At 43.3% G+C, this 18919-nt stretch overlaps 1 protein-coding gene across 1 annotated transcript; it reads left to right on the top strand.

Annotated features, from left to right (window-relative positions):
- The first annotated feature begins 1877 nt into the window (after nt 1–1877).
- tmem86a (transmembrane protein 86A) lies at nt 1878–17376 on the top strand. The gene is made up of 3 exons (XM_033039055.1): nt 1878–2099; nt 11141–11405; nt 15147–17376. The coding sequence occupies exons 1-3, from the start codon at nt 2079–2081 to the stop codon at nt 15578–15580; spliced, it is 720 nt and encodes a 239-aa protein (XP_032894946.1). The 5' UTR covers nt 1878–2078; the 3' UTR covers nt 15581–17376.
- The last annotated feature ends 1543 nt before the right edge of the window (nt 17377–18919 follow it).

Below are 18919 nucleotides of genomic sequence, written 5' to 3'. Positions count from 1 at the left end.
ATCTTTATCTTTGTGTTTCACAGCTTCAGCAACAGTTGATGCCACTGAATGTGGATTGTTTATTTTCTTGTAACAATTTTCTCTTTGCAAGTCTTGTCTCTTGTGAGGATGCTTTATTGATATTCAGAATACTTAGCTTTAAGTCAATCACAGCCAGGATAAACATCAAAATTAAATTGCCCTCATTGTAATGGTCACAATAATATCAAATCTAAACTGTTCAACTGAATTTTGCCCCTTGATCGTTTCCTCTGCGTTACTTAATCCAAAAATTCTATTAATTAGTGAGGTCTAATTGACCTTGAACAAATCCATACAGTTCTCTAATTCATCCACATTTCTCCAAGTGACTGCCAATTCTGTACCTGCCTATTGTTTACAAAACTTTCACCACCAATGCTTAAATTATGTGGTCGGAGTAGAGGTGGTGGTGGAGGCAGGTACGATAGTGGCATTTAAGAGGCTTTTAGACAGGCACACGGATATGCAGAGAATGGAAGGATATGGATCAGGCAGAGATTATTTATCTTGGCATTATGTTCAACATAGGCATTGTATGTCTATTGCCAGAAGATTCATGAACCAAGAAATTTAGAATGAGGGTGAATATTAGCCGCGTCAGGGGGTATGTGGAGAAGGCAGCAACAGGGTACTGATTGTGGATGATTAGCCATGATCACATTGAATGGCCTACTCCTGCATCTATTGTTTATTGTCTATAACAAAAAATAAAAAGTACGAGCACACAACGAGCATTTAGATTCTGGCATTCATTGCCAAAGGTAGTAGAGGAGGGAAATTGTACCATTCAAAAAAGTGCTGGATAAATATCTGGAAGAAAATAATTTGCAGGGCATTGGGGAGTGAATGTAGGAAGTAGCTGGATGACTTCAACAGAGTATTTATGGACTCGACAGACAGAATGGCCTCCAAGCTTGTTGAAACCATTATCCGATTATGTGATTTTCTGAAATTAATGCAACAAGCAAATGTAATTTCGAATGGCCTAATTCTGCTCCTGTTTTATGATGTATGATTTTACAAGTAAAAATCCAGAACAAGCAAATGTTACTTCTGTATTTTTACTTGTAAGATCATAAATCATAAAACATAGCAGAATTAGACTATTCGATCATTTAACAATACATGTTAACTGTAATTTTGTCTGTATTATTTGCAATATAGCAACATTTCAGTTATTCATCTACAAAATTAAACATTAATGATAATTGAATAGTCGAGCTGACATGTGCAATGGACTAGTTAGCATGCAACAAAAGCTTTTCACTGTACCTCGGTACAGGTGACAATAAACTTAACTAAACTAACCAATGCAATTTATTTATTTCCAAATACTCAATCATCCTTTTGAACGGTGCTATTTACTTGTACATCAGGAGTTATTGGCTTCCAGCTGGTAGTTAAGTTCCACAACGGAACAATTACTTGCAGTTGCACAACAGATATGTAAATATATGTTAAACCCATGATAAAAAAACAAAGAAAAAAATCTATATATATATAAAGCAAACAAATAATAAACAATAGTACAGAATCAAAAATAATGGCCCCGTCTATATAGTTTGAAGACTATTTGGAGGGTGTATGGAAGAACCTTCTTTCTGGTGGCAGGGATGAAATGAGAGTGTGGCCAGGGTGGTGTGGGTCTCTGATGATGCTGGTTGCCTCTTTGAGGCAGCGACTCTTGTTGAAGGCATTCATTGTCGTTGGGGCAGCCCCAGAGTCAGGATCCCACTCTATGTCCCCACACATCCTCGGGGTTTACTGGCGGTCAATGTGACGTCACGTGACCCCCTCCCGGAGCCCCCCTCCCCCCGTGACGTCAGGGGATCCGGAGAGAAACAGAAGCGGGACGAAGCGAAGAGCAGGACTGGAGCAGCAGTGGTCACGGCACAGGGCGCCGGCAACGGCAGGCATCCATCCATCCATCTATCTATCTATCCATCCATCCATCCCGGGGGTGGGAACGAAGCCCGGAGCGGATCTGGAGGCGGAGGAGGAGGTGGGGGGGGGGGGGGAGGAAGGAAGAGGAGGCGGCGAGCGGGAAGGAGAGGAGAATGGTGTCGCCGGTTACCGTGGTGAGCTCGCCCCCGGGCCAGGGCCCGGAGATTGGGATGGGACCAGACTTTGTTTACCTGTGAGGCAAAACTTCATTCCGCCGAGCTGCATCTCTCGGGAAATCTCAAATATCTGTATAACTTTTGCAGAGTTATAATAATTGTGGCCGTGCAATTATTAAATGTACAGAGTGTGGAGGGCGGCGGATCAAGTTCACAGGACAGATTATTTGCTTGCATGTTGCCGCTTTTATTTGCTTGCATGTTGCAGGTGGTGGCAGCTCTTTTGTTCACTCTCTCCTACACGCTTCCTCTGGGTTTTATATCTTTCTTTCGCGTTTATTTTTGTTCTGACAGGAGCTGTCATGTGATAGAAACAGATACATGCGTGGTCCGGTGACTGCAGATGCTATTGGACGCCAGGAGTTTGCGGGGAGAGAAGGGATGGAGGAAAAGCTGGTTAAAAACATGGAGAAAATGACGCAGTGCTTAAGTTGCCAGAGTTACAGATCAGAGGCGACAGCAGAAATGCTGGAAATACTCAGCTAGGTTCAGGCAACATTTGAGGGAGAAAAAACAACGTTTCACGCCGCTGATCCTCTCATCAGTTCAAGTCACCGATCTGAAACAGTTCCTCTCTCCATCAGTTGGTACTCGACTTTTATTTTTGACCATTTTCTGTTTTTATTTCGGATCTTTTTGTACTTTCTGCATATGTTGTTCTTTGTTGCTATTCAAGTCAACCAAATGCACTGATTGCCAGTCCCCAGACCCGAGTTCTATTCCCACAAGATTTGTGGAATTTAAATTCGGTTAATAACCTGGCCTATTTAACAAAATACATACTTATGATGGCTGTAAAAGTAGCAACATTGTAAAAAAAAAACGTATTTGTTTCCCAACTGTCCTTCAGGGCATAAAATCTGTCATCCTTTCCTGGGATGGATTGGGTGTGATTCCAGAACCTACAGTGTGATTGCCTCTCAATTTAATGTGAAATGTCCCAGCAAGTTAGTCAGTTGTACAATAACGGCCACATTGAAAGAGGGAAGGCATATCAGGTTGATGTTTTTGCTCAAGAAATCATACCTTACATACAATGTACCAGACTTCCCCAGTAGTACCAATCAAAGATCATAGAGCTGAGGTTCCAATCCCCATCTGAGTGTGCACCCACTTCTCCTTTCCCCTCCCCCTCCTCCTATCTCTGTTCAGTTCCACCTATGCCCTCCCTCAGGCTTTACGTTCTCTTCTCTCCTTATCTGACATCCTTTTGCTCGCTTCCTTTTTAAAAAAAATCTCTGGTATCACCCTTTGTCTTCTTTTCATTTCTACCCTTTATCCAATCATCTGCCAATCAAAACCCCATCTGTATGTCAGTCTGAAGGATTTCAAAATGTCATCTATCCATGTCCTCCAGATATGCTGCCCGACCTGTTGAGTTACTCCAGCACTTTGTTTCTTACTCAAGGTTCTAGCATGCGCAGTTTCTTGTGTCTCCAGACTTCCCCATTTTGACCTGTTTCGCAACAAAAAGCTTTTCACTGTACCTTGGTACACGTGACAATAAACTAAACTATGCTAAACTAAACAAGATAGACTCTGCAGAGCATATGGCCCAATTATATCCAGGTGGGAAAAAGGAAGTCCATGTGAGTCCTCAACAGTAGATCCAGGCTGCTATGAAGTCATGTGGCATCAGTCAAACATGGGCAAGAAATCCTCTCCTGATTATCTAATGCACCCCCTCGCTCTCCATGTTGAACACCTGGAAGAAAACGGCAAATAAAGAGGGTACAGAAAGCCGACCGATATCCATTGTCAAAAATAGCTGAATAGTATTATGACTGACTGAAGTGGACGTCTTTAATAACAGTATTGCCAGATTAGATCTACAATATGTAAATTAATTATCATGAAGGATATAAGCCTCTGCTTTAACACTCTCACCCTGTGCCCTGCCCACCTGCCTCCTTGTGCCCATCATTCCCCCTTCCTACTAATATTGTAGATGTTGCAAATATGAATTGCAAATAACAAACAACGCAAGTACTTAGAGGGGTGGCACAGTGGCGCAGCTGGTAGAGCTGCAGCCATGCAGTGCCAGAGACCTGGGTTCGATCGTGACCTCGGGTTCTGACTGTGGAGTTTGCACGTTCTCCCTGTGACCATGTGGGTTATCTCTGGCAAATCCTGGTTCCTCTCACATCCCTATAGGTGCGGATTTGTAGGTTAATTGCCCTCTGTAAATTAATTGTAGTGTATTGGGAATGGATGCAAACTTGGGATAATGTAGAAACTAGTGTGATCGGATGATCGATGGTTGCTGTGGAATCAGTGGACCAAGGGGATTGTTTAAACACTTGCTCTGTCTGTCTATCTGTCTGCCTGTCTATCTATCTGCTTATCTATCTATCTGTCTGCTTGCCTATCGATCTGTCTATCTGCTTGCCTGTCTATCTGCTATCTACATATCTATCTGTCAGCATATCTATCAAGCATCTGCATGTACAAAATTAATGCTGATGCAATAACTCTACTTCCTCAGAAATTGGCTGACCTGCTGAATTAGCATTTTCTTTTTTATTTAGTGTTTTTTATAGAAATGTTATGTCCTGTTAATTATAGAGAGAGAGAAAGACCTGTTCAGGTCACTTTCTCGAGACAATGCAGAGTTTAAAATTTATGCGTTTTTTCCCCCCAGTACATTTAATGGCTAGTGACTCCATTGATTGTTGCAGATGGAAACAGTGCCAGCATTCATACACATAGATAGATTACTGTCACATTGGCAGATCAGAAGGTCTATTGCAGCAATATTAAATGGGCAAAAAAAAAGCAATAAGATAAGTTTATTATATCAGGCTGTACAGTGAATATACAGGCTCAGAAGAACATGAAAGAGGTGCTGAGCAGGTCAGTTTATCCTCTCCTAATTACTCAGTCTCATGTATCCAAAATGGCACTGACCGTGAGCATTAAAACTTGTAATATTCACTTACAGGTGCACAACCTTTTATCCAAAAGCCTTGGGACCAGACACTTTTCGTAATTCGGAATTTTTCGGCTTTCGGAATGGAAGATTTTTAGCGTAGATTTTAACGGCTGGCTCAGTGGTAGAGTGCTCGGCTCATATCCGCAAGGTCGCGAGTTTGCGCCTCGATCCCGGCAGTTACTCGATCACGAGTTTGAGTCTTCAATGTAGTTTTTTCTTGCAGAATAGGAGAGAATAGGGAGGGTTAGGCTGGGATCATTCTCTGCGAGATGATCTTAGTGCGGTAGACAAGTGTAGGAGAGGTGTACTGACTGTGTGGGCAGAACTTTGGAAGTGATTGCCCACCATTTTCAAAAGCCGCTGTGTCTCCCTGTCCCTGGGATAGCAGGGGGCGATCAAACAGCACAATACCCCCCTCCCCCTCCAACTCCAGAGGAACCCGCTCCCCGATGGGCCGCTATGGCGACAAGTGGCAGTTCGCCCACAGCCCGAGCTGCGCCCCCTCATCCGCAACCCGGGTTCCTCTGGAGTTGGAACGGGGCTGGGCTAGAGTTGCTGCTGGCTGTGGGTCTCTGGGATCTCTGTGCTTGCAGTGGGCCTGGGGATCGGTGTCCCGTTGGTCCTGACGTCTCCGGTGACTGGCACTGACCTGCTGGCATCGCCGACGTGAAGACAGTCCAAAGCCCCCGCGCCGGTGCAATGGGCGGGGAGCTGGAGAGGGGAGGGAAGGGGTCACACACATGGCCGGGAAGCAGAGGGGTGTAGGTGGGGTGAAACTGAAGGGAGCGACAATCTGCTGCTGCCTGCCCGCTGAGTTAAAACGTTCCCACGGTAGACTCACGATACACTGTGTATCGTGAGTCCACCGTGGGAACTTTTTAACTCAGCAGGCAGGCAGCAGCAGATTGTCAATTATTAACCCTCCCGCGCAATATACCCTCACCTTCTCTTTTATGAATGGGGATTTAGTTCTCCTTTCTTCGAGGACCGACCGGAGGTTCCGCTGTCACCTCTGCGGGCCGCCCTCGGTGAACATCTTCAAGGACCTTTCTTCAAGGACCGAAAAAATGTCCGGTATTCGTAGCTTTTCGTTATTTGGAATTTCGGATATAAGGTTGTGCACCTGTACCAATAACTTGTCCAATGACATTCAGTTCTGATTCTACCAAATTGATTTTGTCATTGACTTCTTTATCCATACTGAATATCATAGAAATGGTGTTTGTTTTAAATCATTTGCAGGATGTGGGTGTTGCTGTTAGACACTCATTTGTTGTCTGTCAAAAAATATACAAAATGCTGGTGTAACTCAGCAGTCTGAAGAAGGGTTCCGACCTGAAACCTCACCAAATCCTTTTCTCCAGAGATGCTGCCTGACCCACAGAGTTACCAGCATTTAGTGTCTATCTTGTGGAGGACATGAATAGACCTCCACAAGATAGGTGGAGCCAGGTCCCTTCTTCAGACTAGTTGTAGTCAAAGAGAGGAAACTGGAAGAGGTGGGAACAGGACAAAGTTTGGCAAGTGATGGGTGGATACAGGTGAGGGAGAATTTTAATTGGCAGATGATTGGGCAAAGACCAGAGATGAAAAGTAGGAGATAAGGATAGAAGAGGTATGGAACGTGAAACCAGAGGAGCTAAGTGAATGGGATGGGACAGAGGGGGAGAGCAGGGAGAGATGGGTGCGCACACAGGTAGGCCAAGAGGGGAAGAAAAAGTGGGGATTGTTTATCAAAAATTGGAGTGTTCAATGTTCCCAACCCGTGTTTGCCAGAGATGCTGCTTGACAAGTTGCCGTCCTTGTGCGATAGTTGTTATCTTTCCCTGATTGTACTTGAGACGGTGGTGTCGAACTGCTACAGTTGTGCTATGACAATACATTTCTTCCCACACTGCTATTAGGTTAGGAAAGGGGGTTTAGGATTTTGACCCAGCAAATGTAATAATGTACTAAACAGAATGATGTTTGACTTGAAGTTGGTTACTTTTGTGCAGCTGCTGCCCTCTAAGTTGCATGTCAGAGAGGGTTGGTGGGTAGGGTGCAATCACCTTCCAGATGGGCAGCACGGTGGCGCAGTGGTAAAGTTGCTGCCTTACACCGCCAGAGACCTTGATTTGAGCCTGACTAGGGGTGCTGTCTGTTCGGAGTATGTACGTTCTCCCTGTGACCACGTGGGTTTCCTAGGGTTCTTGCGTTTCTTCCCACATTCCAAAGATGTACAGGTTTGTAGGTTAATTGGCTTCGCTAAAGATTGTAAATTGTCTCTAGTGTGTAGGATAGTGCTAGTCTATGGGGATCGCTGGTCGGCACGGACTCAGTGGGCCGAAGGGCCTGTTTCTGAGCTGTTTCTCTAAACTAAACATTGCGGCCATTGCATGATAATAATGGAGGAAGCGAATGTTCAAGCTCATGGATGGGATGCTAGTCAAGTCAAGTGTTCAGGAAAGTGTGGTGCATCATGAGGATTGGATGTATTCGTTTAGTTTAGTTTATTGTTACATGTACCATGGTACAGTGAAAAGCTTTTTGTTGCATGCTATCAAATTGAGCCGTCCACAGTGGACAGATACACGATAAAGGGAATAACATTTAATGCAAGACAAAGTCCAGTAACGTTTGATTAAAGATAGTCCGAAGGTCCAATTAAGTAGATGGTAGGTCAGGGCTGCTCTCTAGTTGTTGGTAGGATGGTTCAGTTGCCTGATGACAGCTGGAAAGAATCTGTCCCTGAATCTGGTAGTATGGGTTTTCATACTACTGTACCTGGCTTTTGGAAAAGTGAGGGAAAGGTGTGTAATGGTGAGACCAGGTGTCTGAGGAATGATTTATAAAATGTATAATTATAGTATGATTCTATTTTTCTCATAGCATGGAATTCTTTGATTTGCAAGTGGAGGGCTGTCCCATACCTCTGTCATGTTAGCTGCTGATAAATGTTATTAAGATGCGAGCGTGCAAAACTCTGCCCAAACTCCATGCTGTGTTATCACTCTACTCATTCCACTGTGAAACCTAAGAGAAATATGAAAGATTTAACATTTTCAGTATTCTATGGATTGTAGTTTGAAATGCCATTAGATGATTTGTATGTCCTATCCAACGTTTAGCATAACCTCTTGCAGAATGGATTACAATTTCATGATCTGATTTCTGCTCTGATTAAAATATTGGTATTTTGGAGTTTTAGAAAAGGATCCGAAATCTGATATGGGAACTATGACAAATTCATAAGATCCTCTCATTCCTTCATTGGTACCATTGCTTAAATTGGGTCAATATCTTGTGTCTTTTGAAATAAGCCATAACATTGCCAGGTGAGAGAAGGTGAATGGTTGAATGCCGTTTTGGTACATATGACAATAAAACAGTTTTGACACTTGACTCGTGAGGTTGGGGCTAAGTCCTTTAGAGACGTAAAGATTAGAGCTTGACACCAATGTTTTCATACAAAGGATGGGTATATGGAACGCTGCCAGAGGAGGTAGTTGAGGCAGGTACTATAACATCATTTAAAAGACATTTGGACTGGTACATGGATTGGTACGGTTTAGAAGGATATGGGCCAAACAAAAAGATTAGAGTTTAACTCTGATATTTTCATGCTGAGGGTGATGGGTATATGGGACAAGCTGCAAGAGGAGGCACTTGAGGCAGGTACGAGAACAACATTTAAAAGACATTTGGACAGGTAATTTAAAGGTTTTGAGGGATATGGGCAAAAATGGTGGCACTAGCGTAGATGGGGCACCTTAGTCGACATGGGCAAGTTGGGTCGAAGGGCCTGTTTCCGTGCTGTATGACGCCCACTCTCTATGTATGTTTGTATGGCAGAATCACTTGGTTTACTTTATCTTGGAGTGCATGCTTGGATAACATAGTTTCACTCTCTATCTGTCTACGATGTACAAAACCTGGGGAGTTTTTTAATATAATTGTGGCAGGTAAAAAGATACAGCGATGAAACTTGTCAGGAGAGCAGCAAATGGCTAGATATTGGAGTGTTTGCTATTGTCAACTTTTCATGAAGTTAGCAACACGGCTTATATGGAATAATAGTCATGATCTCCAAATAACAAGGATTTTACAGATCTCCAATTGGTGTAACATCACCTATTCATTGTATGCATGGTCTGTTTGCCCAACTTTTATTCAGTTTCAAATGGAAAAACAATTTCTTCTCATAAAAAAAACAACACAAAGTGCTGGAGTAACGCAGCAGGTCAGGCAGCATCTCTGGAGGACATGGATAGGTGACATTTTGGCTAGAGAGGTTGATAGGTATGACAAAGGCCAGAGATGAACTTACATAAGATGTGAGGAAAAGAGGATTAGAGAATTGTGAACCTAGAGGATTGATGAGGTGTGAATCAGTGAAGAAAGGATCTGACCCGAAACGTCATCTACCCATGTTCTCCAGAGATCCTGTCTGACCTGCTGTATTACTTCAGCACTTTTTGTTGTTTATTTTGTAAACCAGCATCTGCAGTTCCTTGTCTCTACTTTTCATCACGTGCTCTGAGTGCTGCAAAAATCACCCCCTGTTAAATCTCATGTAATCAAACGTCCTAACACATTTTCTTTCTCCTAACCTTCTGACAAACTTTCCTAAAGTGTCCTCTTCAATTTCCTTGGTATACACAGGAAGGAATTGGAATCGGTGGACTAGAAATTAAAAAAAATGCAAGTGCAATGCAACAACTCTTGCTTGTGGACAGGAACATTTGTACATTTTCTAAAAGTGCCTTTTGAATACAATGGAAAAAAAACATTGTATATTCTGTTACAAAATATTCAAAAATAAATTCGTAATGAGCTAGCAATGCCTGAAAAATTCAGCACGTGATTAAAAAATGAATTTACGAAAGGTTTTTAATTATTTTACTGTTATACTAGTAGAAAGCAAACATCACTTGGGACAGACAGTGGAAGCATACGATCAGGGATATTGAACTACAACAATAGAAATGGACACCAACATTGGCATTGTCTGCCATTCATTTAGCCTGTGCAAAATTAATACTGAAAGTGACGTGGGTTTGAGTGTGACAATAAATTACGACTCTCCAAGAGAAGAAAGAGAGCCACAAGCCTGCAGTAGTTCAAGCCACTTTTTGGATATGCTCTGACATTTTTTGCAGACTACTGTATAAGGGAAATTAATCTTGCAGTGCTATTATTCACGTGGATACCAACACATGACTTTTCTTCCTCCCTAAAACCAGTAGTGAAACCTCGTACATCCACAAAATAGTCCTCTATCAGCAGGCCTGCGTTTCCTGTTAAGGTAGCTTTACTAGATAGAAATATTGAACAGTCAGCAGATTCTTGTCAGCAGGCCCTTCCAGTGTGAAACAACAGGAAGCAGATGTTGATTGATCTCTCGTGCACGAAAATAAAACTAAAAACTGCAAATCTAAAATAAAAACATCAAATGCAGGTAACAATCAGTAAGCCCGGCAGCTCATGTGGAGGAAGAAACGGCAAACATTTCAGGTCAATGTGGGGGGGTGGGGGGGAGAGTGACGGAGTTCCACGGTCATCTGAACCTGAGGAACATTTTCTACTCAATGTGATGTCGATTTCAGCAGAATGACACTGAAGGGACATGAGAGTGTGTTTATTAAACTGCCTCTACCTTGCAGTTTAAGAATAAATGAAATTCATTAGTATCTAATGGCCAAAGTAATATTGATAAAATTGAGAAGGTCAAGGAAGATTGCCAGAAAAGCATAAATCAATTAAATTAAAAAAAAACCCCTGTTTTATATGGTAGGAAAGACACAAAATGCTGGTGTAACCCAGCAGGTCAGACCACATCCCTGGAGAACATGAATAGATGATGTTTCTTGTTGACTGATTGACCCGTCAGTCTGAAGAAGGGTCCCATCTGAAACTCCTATCCATGTTCTCCAGGGATGCTGCCTGATCCGCTGAGTTACTCCAGTAATTTGCGTCTCTACTTGGCAAAGCAGCATCTGCCTGCTCTTGTTTCTATTTTATGGTAAATGTACAGAAATGTCAGTATAGTAACATTGTATTTCTCTTTTTGTTTGCCCACGTGTAGGTGAAAAGTGAGGGACCTAAACTGGTGCCTTTCTTTAAGGCAACCTGTGTATATTTTGTCCTCTGGCTGCCAACCTCTAGTCCATCGTGGTTCAGTGCACTGATCAAGTGTCTCCCTATCTTCTGTCTCTGGATGTTCTTGCTGGCTCATGGAATCAACTTCCTCGGAACACAGCCCAGTGCGAGAAAGATCTTGGCAGGCCTGATATTTTCTGCTTTGGGGGATGCATTTCTCATCTGGCAGGAGCAAGGCTACTTTATTCACGGTGAGTGTTTCCTGAATCATGCTTTAAGCACTGGCTACATGCCTGAAAAGATTAAATGTATTCAGCTGTATTAATGGAAGCGCCACAGTACTTCCACACCAATTCCAATGTTAATACAACTGCGTGCGATCCTGGTCGGCAGATATTGATTCAGTCATGTAGCATGCAAACAGGCCTTTCAGCCCAATTGCCCTCAACCACCAACATGACCCATCTACACTAGTCCAACCTGCTTGTGTTTGCCCCATATCCCTGTAAACCTATCCTATCCAAGTACCTGTCCAAATGTTTCATAAATGTTGCGATAGTACCTGTCTCAACTACCTCCTCTGGCAGCTCGTTCCAAATACCCACCCCACTTCGTGTTTTTTTTAAAAAAAGTCACCCCTCAGGTTCCTTTCCCCCATCACCTTAAACCTGTGTCCTCTGGTTCTTGATCCCTCCTCTGGTTCCTGATTCTTGAGATGGTGTGATGTCTTAGTGAGTGTGCAAAGATGGAGTAAGTTCCCAATGTCTGACCCCCGTTACTGTGCTCCCTGTCATCTCATCCGGGCCCATGTACCTACGTACCCTGTGTGTTCAGTTTTGGGCACCATGTTATAGGAATGATGTTATCAAGCTGGAAAGGGTGCAGAGAAGAGTTATGAGGATGTAGCCAGGAGTTAAGGGCCTGAGCTAAATGGAGCGGTTGAGCAAGCTAGGGCTCTATTTCCTGGAGCGCAGGACTATGAGGGGTGATCTTATTGAAGTATACAAAACTGTGAGAGGAATAGATCGGGTTGACGTACAGTCTCTTGTCCAGATTAGGGTATTGGTGTAGATGGGACATGTTGGTTGGTGTGGGCAAGTTGGGATGATTTGCCTGTTTCCATGCTGTATGATTCTTATGATTCTAACTCACCACAGCCCTTGTTCTGGCATTCTGACCACAGGCTGATCAACCCCTTTGCATTTTCCAACAAAGAACTTTTTAAAAATAATTTCTCCGAATCCTTAATTTACCAACACAGTAAATCTCTGATCTATTATTGAATGTTAATGGCATTTCATTTGATACTTTGGGTAAGATCCCAGTTTGAGGCTGAGAGTTGGAAGTGAAGCTTCGGTGACATTCAAATTCCTGATCATGGGAAAATCCTAATGATCACGAAATCCTAGGTGTCATAGGAGCATGGAAATGGGCCTTTTGGTCCAACTTTCCCTTGCTGACCAAGATGCTCCATCTACACTAGTATTTGCTCCACTTCCCTCAAAACCTTTCCTATCTGTCCCAATCCACGTGTGTTTTAAATGTTGTTATAGTATGTTATTAAAGGTTGATTGATGATGTTAGACAAAAAAGCTGGAGAAAATCAGCGGGTGAGGCAGCATCAATGGAGCGAAGGAATAGGCGAAGTTTCGGGTCAAGACCCCTCTTCAGACAATGTTATGTCATTCCACACTCCATTTAAGATCAACTAGTTCTGCTTCCCACATAAACTTAGCAGGATTATGTTTCCTGCACTCTCTTTAAATTTATCGGTTTCATTGGAAAATTTATTATTCCACAAAGTAACATCTTAAAAAATAGTGAAGTAAAAATGCATTCAAGTAGTAAGAAAAATAATATCTAACATCTAGTTTGGCACTACCCATGTCCTGAGTCTGCTGGATTAAAATATGAATCAAAATAAATATTTTCATAAGTTATGGGAGCAGAATTAGGCCATTCGGCCCATCAAGATCTATCTTTCTCTCTCAACCTCTTTCTTCTGCTTTGTCCGCATAACCCCTGACACCCTTATTAATCAAGAATTGTCAATCTCCGCCTTAAAAATATCCATTGACTTGACCTCCACAGCCGTCTGTGGCAATGAATTCCACAGATTCACTTGCCCTGGGCTCGCTCCCGTGAGGGCGGTCCGGCTCGGGGCTGGAACGGCGCTCCCGTGAGGGGCTGTGACGCTCCCGTGAGGGCGGCCTGGCGCGGGGCTGAGACTCTCCCGTGAGGGGCTGTGGCGCTCCCGTCGGGGCGGCCCAGCCCGAGGGTGGAATGGCGCTCCCGCCGGGGCGGCCCAGCCCGAGGGTGGAATGGCGCTCCCGTCGGAGCGGCCCAGCCCGAGGGTGGAATGGCGCTCCCGTCGGGGCGGCCCAGCCCGAGGGTGGAATGGCGCTCCCGTCGGAGCGGCCCAGCCCGAGGGTGGAATGGCGCTCCCGTCGGGGCGGCCCAGCCCGAGGGTGGAATGGCGCTCCCGTCGGGGCGGCCCAGCCCGAGGGTGGAATGGCGCTCCCGTCGGGGCGGCCCAGCTCGAGGGAGGAACGGCACTCACGTGAGGGCGATCCGGCTCGGGGCTGGAACGGTGCTCCGGTGGCAGGGACGGCGTTCTGGCGGCGGTGACCTGAGTCCGGGGTTCAGCCGCGGGCCAGCGGCTGCGACCGCTGGACTGGAGGGCGGCAGCTTCGACCACCCCGGGCCGCGGTGTTTGAGCCGGCCCGTTGCGGGGTTCGGTGAGCCGCGGGACTGTTTGTACCATCGCCCGGTGGGGTATCGCCTCAGCGCAGAGGGAGAAGAGGATGGAAGAGACTGCAGCCCTAAGATTTTTGCCTCCACCACAGTGAGGAGGTGCTTGGAGGACTCACTGTGGTGGATGTTAATTTGTGTTTATTGTTGTTTATTATTGTATTATTGTATGTATGACTGCAGGCACGAAATTTCGTTCAGACCGCAAGGTCTGAATGACAATAAAGGTAATTCTAATTCTCTTGACTAAAAAAAAATATTTTACAAGGTAGACAAAAGTGCTGGAGAAACTCGTCTGAAGAAGGGTCTCGGCCCGAAACGTTGCCTATTTCCTTCGCTCCATAGATGCTGCTGCACCCGCTGAGTTTCTCCAGCACTTTTGTCTACCTTCGATTTTCCAGCATCTGCAGTTCCTTCTTAAAAAAAAATTGCAATATAAAGAAGAATATAATAAAATAAATATGAAATAACTCAAAAACTTGACAAAGCAGACACTCTCACAAAGCCAACAATTCATGTGGACGATTCTGGGCCTGTTCATAACCTCTTGATTCCTCATTAGGTTGCTTTTTGCTTTTATTGTGAATATGGACAGCGTTTGTGTATTCGGTGTGTGAGGTGAACACAACCATGGACTGTCCTCAGATACACATTTCCCCAGCAGGGTTCACTTTGCTCAGTATTGTGTTTAATTTTCTCTAACTTGTGTGTGGTGAAACCTGTTGTATCCTTAACTAGAATCATCTAACTCAAAACTGGAAATCAGAACAGAATCATTAAAAGCACAATTGAATCATTCTGATCAGTTTAGTTCATGCTGATTCCCAGAGGGTTATTTAGCAGCAGAGAAATTTTAGACAGTTTTATTACATCTTCTGTCATAACACCTAATTTTGGAAATTTGAACTTTTCTATTCTTCTTTATATGCATTTTTTTTTTAAAATGGAAAGCCTTTTATTTAAGAAAAAACACAAAGCGGATCAGGCTGCAACTCTGGAGGGAATGGAAAGCCAATGTTTCAGGTCGGGGCCCATCTTCAGACAGATGGTAGTCGGGGTGGAGAAAGCTGGAAGAGGGATGGGGAATCGAAAAGCCTGTCTTTGATTGGCAGATGGGTGGACAAAGGCTAGAGATGAAAAGGAGACAAAAGGGTGTCCACCAGCACTTTGTGTTTTATTTTGTTCTGTGGTTCCTTGCGTCTTCCTTTTATTTACACCAGTTTCTCTTGCTGACTCCCCAGGCCTGCTCATGTTTGCCATCACGCACGTCCTCTACTCCTCAGCCTTTGGCATGAAACCCATGAAGCCTGTGCCCGGTTGTGTGGTGACGGTTATCTGCGGAGTCTCTTACTTAATGCTGTACCCGTACCTCTCTGGTCCCTTCACCTACCTGGTGGCAGTTTACATCACTTTGATCGGATTCATGGGCTGGCGTGCTATTGCTGGGATGCAACTCTTCAACGACCTCTGGACGTGGACTAAGCTATCTGCCTGCCTTGGAGCTGTGCTCTTCATGGTGTCCGACCTCACCATCGCAGTCAATAAGTTCTGCTTCCCTGTGCCTTACTCCAGGGCCATCATCATGGCCACTTATTATGCTGCCCAGATGCTCATTGCTCTGTCAGCAGTGGAATGCAAGGACGATCATGATAGAACCATTCAAAAAATGAACTGAGGCACAATCTCCCCTTGCACAATAACAAGCATTGCTGAGTTCCAGTGGGACACAGAAACCTGCAAAAACTATGGTGTGAATCTGATTTCAAGCCACATGGTTTATTTTGATAGGTTTGCTTCTGTGTTAGCTCATTGTACCTTACGAGTAGTGGTCTTCAGTCAGGTGGGTGAGAGGACATTGGCTGATGCCAGCTAAGGTGGGTCTTCATCTGACCCCTGATGAGGGTCTTTCTCCCACTGCAGTTCTGTGCGGTAAGCCCTCTACTCATCAGTAACTTGATGGAAGTTGTCCATATTCATTTCAGTTGCGAACCCTAGAATCAGAGTGGGAGAAAGATTGCAAGCGAGCAGGTCTCACGATAGCAAAAACTGAATGATGTGATAATCAGGTTAACCTGAAACCTGTCTTCCTGACAATATTCCTAAATTCCCTTTGCTTCAAATCTGGAAGCTTTATAACCAATACCTGTGAATTTATGTATGTTTCGGGGAGAGGTTAAACCAGCACTTAAAGGCAATTGGATAAGATTTAACAGTGAATATAAATGAAAAGGATCCATACAAAGTCGTGAAAACTGACAAACAGGGAAAGATCAGGTCCATTTAAGTTTATCCCACACTGATGTGATATCTTGCACATTACAATGCATCTCTACCCTATTCCAGTGGGAAGCTATGTAATCTCCATGGAGAGTTCAAGAAATGTAAATGTCCAGCCCATTTAAGGAGAGAAATTGTGGAAAAATGCTTTTCTGACTTCTCAAGGGATTAATCTAGTCCAGGAGACTACTCTTACTTTGACTATATTATACAGTACCTGCCTCTTGCTTTAAAACAAAAAGTCACTGTTTCAGGGAAAAATTAGAGGAACAGGGCTGCAGTACATAGCTCCAGTTAGCTGACACAGTTTTCATGGCCAAATTTCTTCCTCCAGTGCTTGCAAAATTGTTTTAAAATGATGTACCTTTTGCTGGAATCCTTTCTGTGCAAGCATCTCTTTGTTTGCAGCAACTAACCTAAGGAATGGCCACCCTACAAAATAAGGTGGATTTCAATCCTTTACTCTTGAGTAAGCATCCGCTTTCCGTGTTGTAGATTGGAAGTTGAGGGAAAAAAATAACCCTTTTACTGTTCTGTGCTGCAGAGGACAACTGCTCCTTTTATCCAGTACACGCTGGTGCTATTTGACATAAATGTCTGTTTGTTGTTGTAATTTTCCGAGTCTATGCTCGTGATAAGGGGCAGAAAATTGATGAAAGATTATCCATGAATTTTGGGCGCATTGGCCAATGGGTGGTACTCCCCATAATATACTCGAATTTAGACTCATAATGAAAATGTAACAATCTCATCAATTTTAAAAAGCAAATTTCTGTTTTAGTTTGCTTCTACTCTGATTTCCTCTTCTGCTTCCCCCCCACCTGGAAAGAGGTGAGACAAGGTGGTGTTTGCATTGAAGGATACCATCTGGTATATCACCATATATATATATATATAAGCTGATGCAGATACATCGGGTGATAGAAGATGGCACAACTGTGGTGGTACAACCTTGCTCTCACCCCATGTCTGTGCATACTTTCCCAGAGGACCTACTGGATATCAATCAGCAGCAGCAGCCACCCTGTTCCTTCATTTTGTACCTTCCAACCAGTAGCACCCAAGACCTTTGGAGCACTTACTAGTAAGTGGTAGCTGATAGAGCCACTGCCTCACAGTAATAGAGACTCAGGTTTGATCCTGACCTCAATTTCTGTCTGTGTGGAGTTTGCATGTTCTCTCTGTGACCACATGGAATTCCTCCGGGTGCTCCACTACCCTCTCACATCCCAAAGATGTGCGGGTTTGTAGGTTAATTGGCCTCCGTAAATTGCCCCTAGTGTGTAGGGAGTGAATGCGAAAGTGGGATAACATAGAACTAGTGTGAATGGGTGGTCGATGGTCATCATGGAATTGTTGGGCCAAAGGACTTGTTACCATGCTGCATCTCTAAACTAAACTAACAATTTAACCTGAACCTTAATGATTTGTACAGCTTAGCTTTTCTGTAAGGAAGTTAAGTAAACTGATAATTTCAAAGGTCATTTAGATCTAACTTACTGACTGAGTTTAAACTCTGTAGATTTTTCTTGCATTGCAAGAAGAAACGGCAGAAACTGAAAGTCGCCTTCTCAATCCATTATTTTATCGTATTTAATTATTCTTTTGAACAAGTGCACATGCAATTTGCTCACCTGGAAGGACTAAAAAATTACCACGGTTTATAAAAGAGACACCCTGTGTGGGAGTCCTTTGTCAAAGAACCTGCATTATGTAATTTTTTTTCTGGATTTGGTTGGTAGGGTGCTCTAGAATGTCAGCTTTCTGTTTAATTATTTAATGAGTGGAGATGAGGGAGATGCTTTGAACCAACAAAATATTGCCACTGGACTTAAAAACCTTCCTTTTTAAGTTACATCAGAGCACAGCTTTCTTTTATATTAATTTATTCTCTGCTTTCTCACTATAAATCACCCAGTGTTTCTTGTTTATATTTATTTTAATGTGGAGAGGGTTTACAGTACCAAGTGAGAATGTTTAAGGCCAAAACAGTGTTACCAACCAGAATTTTAAAATGTAGGTAAAACTGCTTACTGAAGATTTCAACATATACCGGCATGCAAGTATCTTGTCAGTATAGAGACAATTATTGTTACACGTTGCATGTATATATAACCATTTCTTGTATCGCCAATATATAGTATAACTGCCTTCTATTTTTACATGAGAAAATTAGCCTAACTCTCTCCTTTATCTGCTGATTAGTGTGCTTTAATTGAAATCACTTAACTTTGCAATGATCAACGATCAAACTTTGGAACTTCCTTGCATCATCATTCAGTTCAGTTGAGCCATCAGGTATAGATAATCTTTAAATAAAATGATTGATCTTTAGAATTATGAATGTCATGGGGTAACCAATAACTGTCATCTTTGAGCTTTCCGAATGGTGTCATAACACCAAGAGCTGAACTTCTCTAACCAACAATTTTGTTACTATGCATGTCACTGAAGGGCAAAAATAGTTATTGCAATCACATCTCAGTGTCGTGCCCAGCTTCTCAGCAAAGTGCATTGGTGAAAATGTAAAATCTTTATGCAACGTCTATTTGAGCTTATGAAAAATCCAAGTAATACATTTAGAGATTTCATCCTTCCAAAAGAGGTTGTTAAAGGAGAAATTATTCTGAGCTCTGTAAAGTAAGGATAAAGTTTTAGCCATTGCAGGTTTGTCTCCAATGGTCTTCAAGAAAAGCACATTGAAGTGATAATGAAACATCATGTACAAAAAGCATAT

The sequence above is a fragment of the Amblyraja radiata genome, chromosome 20 (genome assembly GCF_010909765.2).
Source record: "Amblyraja radiata isolate CabotCenter1 chromosome 20, sAmbRad1.1.pri, whole genome shotgun sequence".
Lineage (NCBI taxonomy): Eukaryota > Metazoa > Chordata > Chondrichthyes > Rajiformes > Rajidae > Amblyraja > Amblyraja radiata.
This window is presented reverse-complemented; position numbering and strand designations above follow the sequence as displayed.